The sequence below is a fragment of the Phaethon lepturus genome, unplaced genomic scaffold (assembly GCF_000687285.1).
Source record: "Phaethon lepturus isolate BGI_N335 unplaced genomic scaffold, ASM68728v1 scaffold42880, whole genome shotgun sequence".
Classification (NCBI taxonomy): domain Eukaryota; kingdom Metazoa; phylum Chordata; class Aves; order Phaethontiformes; family Phaethontidae; genus Phaethon; species Phaethon lepturus.
The window spans coordinates 1-9273 of NW_010510585.1; the positions used below are offsets into that span (position 1 = coordinate 1).

The 9273-nt window shown below is 47.3% G+C and overlaps 1 protein-coding gene across 1 annotated transcript in view; it reads right to left on the bottom strand.

Moving 5' to 3' along the window:
- Nucleotides 1-267: 267 nt before the first annotated feature.
- LOC104628796 (chromodomain-helicase-DNA-binding protein 4-like) overlaps nucleotides 268-9273 on the bottom strand; it is a 20629-nt gene continuing 11623 nt past the window's right edge. The window contains 23 exon segments of the mRNA XM_010297495.1: nucleotides 268-798; nucleotides 886-1061; nucleotides 1177-1372; nucleotides 2321-2453; nucleotides 2779-2887; nucleotides 2984-3121; nucleotides 3237-3319; nucleotides 3578-3711; nucleotides 3952-4061; nucleotides 4440-4605; nucleotides 4793-4937; nucleotides 5417-5550; nucleotides 5636-5724; nucleotides 5895-5981; nucleotides 6082-6262; nucleotides 6424-6596; nucleotides 6769-7006; nucleotides 7299-7423; nucleotides 7635-7752; nucleotides 7857-7988; nucleotides 8471-8612; nucleotides 8943-9116; nucleotides 9231-9273. The exon segment at nucleotides 9231-9273 is cut by the window's right edge and continues 7 nt beyond it. Coding sequence (XP_010295797.1) covers nucleotides 781-798; nucleotides 886-1061; nucleotides 1177-1372; nucleotides 2321-2453; nucleotides 2779-2887; nucleotides 2984-3121; nucleotides 3237-3319; nucleotides 3578-3711; nucleotides 3952-4061; nucleotides 4440-4605; nucleotides 4793-4937; nucleotides 5417-5550; nucleotides 5636-5724; nucleotides 5895-5981; nucleotides 6082-6262; nucleotides 6424-6596; nucleotides 6769-7006; nucleotides 7299-7423; nucleotides 7635-7752; nucleotides 7857-7988; nucleotides 8471-8612; nucleotides 8943-9116; nucleotides 9231-9273 — 3044 coding nt within the window. The 3' untranslated portion in view covers nucleotides 268-780.

Consider the following 9273-nt stretch of genomic DNA (forward strand, 5'->3'; position numbering starts at 1 on the left):
AGGCCCTGGCTTCCACCGGCTGGGAGCTCGAAGGTGGCACGCAGCACACCTTGGGCCTCAGCAGGGCCCAGCCGAAGGGAGGGTTAAACCTACCGAAAGCAGGAAGCAGCGTAGGGGCCGGCGCGTGGGCACAGAGGAAGCAGGAATTCCTAGAGGCGTAGGAGACCCCGGAGCCTGCGGCCATAGAGAAAAAGGAGAGGACCGGGAGAACACAGGGAGCACAAGGTACTTATGCCACCCCTCTTCTGCTAAACAGAGGCAACAAAATAAAATACAAGGAAACTTTATTTTTCAGTTTTACCAAGGTTTTGCTCTGTTTTTTTGACTTTTTTGTTGTTGTTTATCTTCAAGCTGCTTATTAGTGGACAAGTCCGGTCAGTTTTTGTATTAAAAAGGATCTTGATGGAGGTAGCTTTGTCTCTGTCCTGGCTTTTGCTTGGTCTTGCCTGCACACTCTGTCTCAGTAAACAAACTCAAAATAAAATTAAAAACGAAAACTGGAATTCCAGGCGGAGGCAGCCAGGTTCTCCGTGTAACAGACATGGCGCTGTGGCCTCCAGTCACTATATACAGAGTCCATCATACATGCCCCTCTCTCCTAAGCACACTCCTTGCTCCAGCGGGCTGGCTGCAGGGGAAGGAGTTTCTTCTCCTCCCCGAGACCTGCACAGCAGCTTCCATGGAGGGAAACAGCACCCAGTCAGGAATGTCAGGCAGAGGGGTAGAGTGTGAAGGAGTGGGGGGGGTCACTTCAGCTTGGCCTTCAAAAGGTCAAGAGACTCACTGCTGCTGGGCCACCTGTAGGGCAAGAAAAGATCCGAGACTCAAGGGTTGCCTTTCCACCCAGAGCCCCCACTCCCCCCTTGCTGACCAGAGAGTACATACTTGTTGGGGAGGTGGCGGTGGAGGAGGCTCACTGCTGCGGTTGGCCAGCCGGCTGAGGATGTTGCGCTCAGACATCTGGAGGCGCACTGCCACAGGTGGGATGCGGGCAATGGTGGCAGGCAAACGGGTCACATCTGCCTTCATGTCACTCAAAAGCTCCTCCAGCTGCTTCAGAACTGGAAACGGAAGGGACATCTGTTCAGAGGGGAAACAGACAACCCACAGGGACAAGACCAGAGGGGAGAGCGATACTGAACATCTATCACACCCTGTTTAGACACATTGCATTACCTTTGTGCAGCACAGCATTGGCTGGCTTATTCCCGGCCATGGACTCCTTGGATAGGTGCTGGTGGCTCTCAGCCAGGCATTCCACCTCTGCAAAACGTGTGTTCAGAGCCATAGATGGATGAGATGGATCTTCTGACATGTTCAGATAGGCAGCTCGCCGCAACTGCTCCTCAATCACCAGTGCTTGCTCCAGCAGCTGCAAAGTGGGGCAATAATGAGAAAGTCTTGTTTGCACCCCCAGTCCCTCCTGATCCAGTTCTTCTCTACCTCACAAAGTAAGGTTCTGCAGCTGACCCTCCTTTCACCAGCTTCTATTTATAGAGTAAAAGCCTGAAGAGCCCAAAACAATGAAGGGCTCCATGAAGCTAAGCCAGGTACAAGAAAACCAGGCTAGATCTAGTTTAATAGAAGACTACCATAAATCTTCTAGGATTCTCATTCCTCCTCAGATTCTTTTTAAACACAAAGCTGTTTGCTGTTTTACTCTTTATGGAGCAAAGGAGATGGAGCTTTTTCTTTGAACATCACTGAGAAGTATCCTATAGTACTTATAGAAGAGTTAAAACAACCCAAATTGTTAAGCATGCTTAACAGGGACATTTGGAGAAATCAGTTTGAATCCTCTTAGTGCAGAACTGATCTGCCAGACTACACTGAATTCATGTTATGCCCCAAGACTGAGAACAACATGGCCTTTATTTGGGTTGGCCTTAGCTCACTCCCAGAACTAAGCTATGGTCACTCCCAAATAAGCTGAGACAGAGACTGAAAGCAATCCTTCCACCAATCCATATCGAGTTTTTAAGTTCTGCTTAGGCACGCTGAGTGGGTTGTAGCACCCTGAGCAGAACCTGTGATGTAAACAGCCACTTGAACCTTAAGCCTCCTGCATACCAGTTGTTCAATAAACATTTGGAGAGAGCACACTGAACCAAGCTCCCTCATACCATTTCTTGAGTAAGGGGAGCTCCTGTCAAGGAGCTACTATGTGATCCTGAGAGATATTGCTTATTTCTCCCCTCCCCATCCCCCTAAAATGAAAGGCACTGCTTCACTTTCTTAGTGGAAACTCAGAACAGCAAGCTCTTGTTCTCAGAGGTCCAGCTGGCTGAAAAGGTACTTACCACACAGGAGAAATCCTTACCTTAAATCTCCTTGCCAAGAACTTGTTCTTTATTTCCAGGAAGTTACCCCTGTTCATCTCACCCTTGAAGGGTTCATTGAGGATGGCGTAACGTGGATCATTCTGAATATCCTGCCAACGGGCATAGCCATGACTGAGATGGGATGAGCTCAGGCAAACAAAGGCAGTGTGAACAAGGGAATACACAGCCCAGGCAGATACAGTTCTCAAGAGGGGGTGGGGAAAGGCGGTGCAAAAAGGGAAGGAACAGGAGCCAAGGAAAAGGAATGAAAACTATGTCCTGCTAAGTCTTTAACTATGCTGGCAGGAAACTCCTCCTCCCACCGTAACTTTCACTCTTGTGAAAGAAGATAAAGCACTCCCTCACTGAATGCACTTCAGTCAGACCCAGGATGGTCACCTTCAGGGTGATAGTTTATGCACAAGGCGTGTGCACTCGTCCATCAGGGTAAGGATACTTGATAATCCCAGCAAGGAGCCAGTAGTCATGTCGCCGATGCCAGATCTCATAGGTCTTCTTTGTGACAGTTGCAGCCCGCTCTTCATTCTGCCACAGGGAGTGTAGTTCTGGAAAGGCAAGAGACACCAAAACAGTGGAAGGTTATTTCACAAACACAAGTAGGGGCATATAAACAAGTTCAAGCATATAAAGATTTCTCATACCAGTGAAGCCACCATCTGCTATGTTGAACATGAACCGCTGCTTTACTGCCTTCTTGTGCCTTTCATCTACTGATTCTTTCAGCATCTCTCCATTCTGCAGCATCACCACATCTCTCTTATCATCATCCTTTTTCTCATCTGTACACACAGGAAATTATTAAAAGGAACATGGCAGATACCACAGCAAGTTGGACACACAAGGAATCCTTGCAGGAGAGGGGTTAAGGAAGAGAATGGAATTATGACAACTCACCTTTCTCATCCAGAGTGATGATAGGAGGTTCAGAGGGATTCTCAAGAGGTGCTCTGTCTTCCACTTTTTCCACATCAGCTGCAGGAGAGAAGAGTAACATGAGATGTAGGGGAACATGGCAAGTCCAAGGTTTTGTTCTTCAGCTTGTGAAACCTAATACTGTTCCCTAACTCCCTGTTCAAAGTCCTGGAATAGCCCCCATTGATCATCTACATTTACACCCATTTCTTTAGGATGAAGTGCTGAAGCAAAGAAAATGCAGAAATTTTAGGAAAATAGTATTTAAGAGGGGAGGTGGGGTTTACTACTGTTCAAGGTATTAAACAACCTCCCTAGAGATACCTTTGCTTTCTACTTCCATTGGCTCATCTGGTCTTTCCTTCGCCTCTGGTTCCTCTACTTTTTTTTCATCTGCTTCTGTGGGGTTCACTGGGGATTTTGCTTCCTGTGGCGGTGTCTCCACAGGCTGTGCACACTGCTGAGGACAGAAATCAATGAGAAGCAAGGTGAAGCAGTGTATGAAAACAGAAGACAGTCACAGCAGTCTGGAAAGCAAAAATGCACAAAACTGTCAGGCCAATTCTGAGGACCTGAGAATTACCTTTAAATATCATTCCAAGAACTCACCTGTCTCAGCAACTGAACAACATAGAAGAGGGGGTAGAAGTAGAGACATTTGCAATTGCATGAGGCAAACAAGCAACCCAACACTCACCTCCATAGGGACCTCTGTTTCAGTAGCAGAGGCACTGAGCTCTTTCTCTGTTTCAGATGACTCTCCTTGCTCCTTAGCACTGGCTCCTTCTTCTACTTTTACTCCTTCTTCTGTGTATTCCCCCCCCCAAAGCAGCAGAGTAGACAAAAGAAGAGAAGCCATCAGTAAGGTCTTCCCCTTGCTGTTTATCAAGCACACATCTCCTTTGCTCCTAGAGATTAGGCCCATCAAAATGGGACCCACATCACTCAAGATGACCTCCCTTTCCTGCCCACTACACATGCTGCACTTCTCACTGAAGTCAGCTCATCCAAGGAAAGCTAGTGTCCTCTCTTGCCTTTAAGGGCTTGCATATGTCTTTGGCAGCCCTCCTAACATGAGAGGCAAGTTGATCTGCGTCCATCCCCAGACCCCACCACCACAGCTCCGGCGAGGGGAACAGCCAGGATGAGGTCAGGACGCAGGACTGTACAAAGGGGAGCTCTCACCAGGTGGAGGGACAGGAGCAGGCGTATTTGGCTGTGTATCCCCTGGTGTCGAAGGAGTTGGAGTTTTTGGAGAAGGTGAGCTCGGCTGTGAAAGTTTCTTGTTCTCCTCTATCTCTGCCAGTTCTGGCATACTCCAACGGCCATTCACATGCTCAAATTCCTGCACCTGCATGAGAGGGAGAGAAAAACATATTGTTGGAGAAGTCCTGCAAAGCTCATCCTCAAACCAGAAGCTACAGACCACTCAGCACACAAGAATAGGTGTGAAAGGAGAGGTAACTCACTAGCTCAGGGCCCCAGTGACTACAAGTTGTATGGAGAGCAAAGGCTACACTGCTCTGCTAGGCACCTACCTTTTTGCGTATAAGTGACATGACCCCAATGCGAGTAAGGACATGCTGTCGAGAAAGACCTTCCCGTGGGACCCCATCTGCAAAGGTCTCTGCACCATCAGCTCCAGGTTCACATAAATGGCGCATGAACAGTGAGACATAGGCCCTGGAGCAGTTACAAGACAAGCAATTAGACTATAAACCGGGTTAGCTGGAGACACGCATTATCAGACCCCTCCCAACACATAAGAGAAATCACCCCGAGACTCCTAACCCATTGGTAACACAAGTTCTGAGGTTGCAGGCTCCTTCAAGGAGAATTACTACATTCATGAAGGACACACAGCTGACTCTTGAGTCAGAAACAACCATAAGCCCAAAAAGGACTTGGGGAGAGTATTCATTACATGCTTGCATGGCCATGCTACTCCTCTAAAAGCATTTGCTTTTTGTGACTGATGAGTTGGGTCCAAGGAAAAGAACTAGGAACAACCCCCTAGTCTCTCCCAACTTACACTTTGTTCCCCCCCAAGAATCAACTAATACATTAAGGAAATGTTGTCTCTCAGAAAAGGCCCAATTCTCATTCTTCCGCAAAGGGACCAGATGTTGCCAGTCTTCTATCCCTGCCCAATGCAGACTCACTTGAACTCTTTCTCTGACTTGCCACGAAGGTCCCGAACAAGCCACTGAGTAGTGAAGGCATCCTGAGGTGGCATTCCATAGCGCATGATAGCATTGAGGAAGGCTTTACGCTGGCGGGCATTGAAACCCAATACCTAGAATGGAGAAGATGACAGACAAATATGACAAAAGCCATACAGAAGCAGCTAGGATGCAAATGCCTACCCTGGTACTACTTACCTCAATGTTCCCTCCCACACGGGCAAGTAAGGGAGGCAGAGGCTTATCCTTATCATTTCTCAGGCCTTTGCGGCTAGGCCGACGAGCTGCTGAAGAGAGAAATGCAGCTAAGGAGGAGAGACAATGCACAGCATATTGTTGTGTGAATATTTCCCTTGCAGAACAGCACCACAAAGTGTATAAATCACCCAGATCAAGCCCCAGCTGTTCCCATACTCAGAGGAAGTGACCCAGGAACTCTGGCTTCACCAGAACTTACCTTCAGACCTCTCATCAAAGTCCTCGTCTCCTTCTTCAGAAGCAACTGAATAGTCTGACTGATTATCTGACTGGTCATCCTGCCAGTCTGAAAGAAAAACAGCACGTGAGCCTGAGACGCTACTCCGTTACTTCCCAGCAACATATACTTACACCCATTTCTCCCTCAGGTTCCTGTGGATTTGTACCTCTATCCTCCTGCGAGCCATCGTTGTAGTTAACTTGCTTGCGAATACGTTTGCCCTTGCCCAGATTCCTGGCCAGATCCTCCTGTTGCTGTTCATAATGGTGACGCAGCAGTTTCTCCCAGTAATCAGGATCCACTGACTCCTCCTGCTTAATGATCTCTCGTTCAACCTCCTCCTCCTCCTGCCAAAGAGGTAACAAAATTTAGAGCCCTATGCTCCAAATCCCAACCTGTCTGAGCAGATATATGCCTGCTTTCCCTTAAGAGCATCAGAGCTCAATTTACTTAGTTGATCCTACATGATTCAGCAGAAGATACTGGCTGACATCCACCTCATACGCACCCCCATCTCCTCTTCACGAACCACATACTGGGCCACCTTGAAGGAGCTGAGATACTCATTCATGCCCTGAAGTTCTGTATCTTCTGTTTCATCCTGGTTCCGATCCAACAGGCGCTCAATTGCTTTGTCATCATAGTGGATTACACTGCTGTCCTCACCTTCTTTGTTATCCCCTGAAGAAAAGAGCACAGGCACAGTTTGCTGTGTGGATCTCAAGGGACTACAAAAGGGAATGCCACCCTAGACCTCTCTGTAGAGGTACAGTCAGCACTGTGCCTACAGCTGCTCGCTAAATAAGGAGTCCAGGCCTCCCCACCTCCTTCAGTTCTACTCCCAGGCACTCACCCCCCTCAGTAGCCTCATCCTTGAAAAGCTCTTCAGTGCCAAATTTGAGAATGTCATCAAGTTCCTGTTTAGACATGGAGCCTGTCTTGGAGCCCAACCCTGGTCTCACTACCAGATGAGTTAGCATCATCTTCTTCTTGGCCACCTGAGTGATACGCTCCTCCACTGAGGCCCTTGTCACAAAGCGGTATATCATCACTTTCTTGTTCTGTCCAATTCTGTGTGCACGACTGAAGGCCTAGAAAAGAGATGTGCTCAGAACAGTCTAGAGCTACATAAGTAGTAGTCTGAAACACCCCACCTACCTCCACAAGTTTCCCTGTTGCCTTCAGGTTGGCTCGTAACATATAGTGAAGGCTAGGCCCTGGAAGAACCCTCCACTACTTCACTTCCCATCTCTACCCACCCTCACTGCTCTAATTTTACACATTTCTAGAGAGGAATTCTCATATTCCTTCATTCCTCCTGATGATTTAATTTCCCCTCTTCCTCAGGATTACTCCTTAGTGAGTGGTCTCATTCAAACTCACCTGGATATCATTGTGGGGGTTCCAGTCTGAATCATAGATAATCACAGTATCTGCTGTGGCCAAGTTAATACCAAGACCGCCAGCTCGAGTTGAAAGCAGAAAGCAGAACTGCTGAGCACCAGGAGCTTAGATAAAAGGAGAGAACAAAAGTAATCAAGGGAGAGTGCATCACTCAAACAAGGACTTGTACCTGACCCACATCACCTGAGGGAGAATCACTACTAATTTAAGATTCCAAGAGAGCAATGGAAGACTTGGGCCACAACAATCCTGTGTTGACCATTAAACACATACAAGGCAACAAGTTTTCATTTTGCTAAGTAGCAGACTCCGTACCATTGAAGCGATCAATAGCCTCCTGACGCATATTCCCTGTGATTCCTCCATCAATCCTCTCATATTTGTACCCTTCATGTTCCAGAAAGTCTTCTAGAAGGTCCAACATTTTAGTCATCTGCATATCAGAAAAACACCACCACAAAGCAGTGAGGGATACCAGATCAACAAGCTCCTTTCCCAGAAGAAGAATTACCAGCCTTAACATTTTTCCCCATATACCTGAGAAAATATGAGCACCCTGTGACCTCCTTCTTTAAGGTTCTTCAACATCTTCTGGAGCAGCAACAGCTTTCCAGAGGCTCGAATAAGAGCACTACCATCATACATGCCATTTGGCATTTTTGGAGCTTCCTGAGAAGAAAAAGAGAAAAGAAAGAGTAAGGGGTGAGGGAAGGAAACAGCTTGCAGGGATGTAGTTTGGTCTCAGTCCTAAGCTGTGTTCATCAGATGCTTACTCATGTCTGGTCATTTAGCTTGGCACAACCACAATGTGTAACACTACTTACAGGAAACATCAGTGCTACCTTATGCCTCTTCTCTCACAACCTGACTTCTAGATGCCTTCCTCTTTCTTACTGACTTAGTCCCTATTCTTACTGTCTTTACCATCTTGCATGAGTCACAAGATGGCTCCTACCTGTCAACAAATATACTGGAAAACAAAAGGCCTTCCAGCATGCTGGATCTACATAGAGACAGGATAAAAAAAAACAACCACACAGAAGCAGAAAGAGAGGAAGGGGAACCCCTCCATGCTTCACTAGGGAGCTAACTGGCTCCCTGACAACAGCCAGCAGGGAATTTGCTTATACAGAGTAAGTGACTGGACATACCATAGCAGCAACAGGAAAGAGGTAGGGGTGGTTACAGCACTTCTTCAGATCCATAACAACATTGAGCAAAGAGACTTGGTTACCACCACCCCGTGCATTCAGTGCCTCAAAGTTTCTTGTCAAAATGTATTTATAATATTTCCTGAGAAGGAAAACACAAAAAACCTACTCAGACAGGAGAAGACCAACATACTCCCTTGCTAAACTCTGCACAGCTCCTGGCATTACCTGCCAGCTACCTAGTCTCTGCCAGTGGCATTCACTATCTCTTTAACCCCTTACATCAGAGCACAGGATTAGTCCTCCCTCTGCTATAGTGGCAGCAGGAAATCTTCCTCCTATCCACTGTATGGAAAGCTCTATAGTATCATCCTCTATATAGAGGATGAGGGTGTTTCAGCATCCTCTTTGAAACAGCAGAGCAGAGCAACAGTAGTTCAACAGCAGATGCTCTCTTCATCCTCACACTCACTTCTGCATGGGGCTCAGCTCCACTCTGACAATGAGTTCAGTCTTAGATGGCATATTCTTGAAAACATCAGCTTTGAGACGCCTCAGCATGTGTGGTCCCAGCATGTCATGCAGCTTCTTGATCTGATCTTCCTTGGCAATATCTGCAAACTCTTCCAGGAAGCCCTCCAAGTTACTGCAGAGAAACAGACACTCAGCAAAAGCCACAAAGGAAAAGAGGGGGAAAAAAAACCAAGGAAGGGGATAGGAATGACAAGACAGGCAGGCTGACTTGCACTGGAAGACATACTGGAATCTCTCTGGTGTCAGAAAGTTCAGCAGGTGGGACAGGT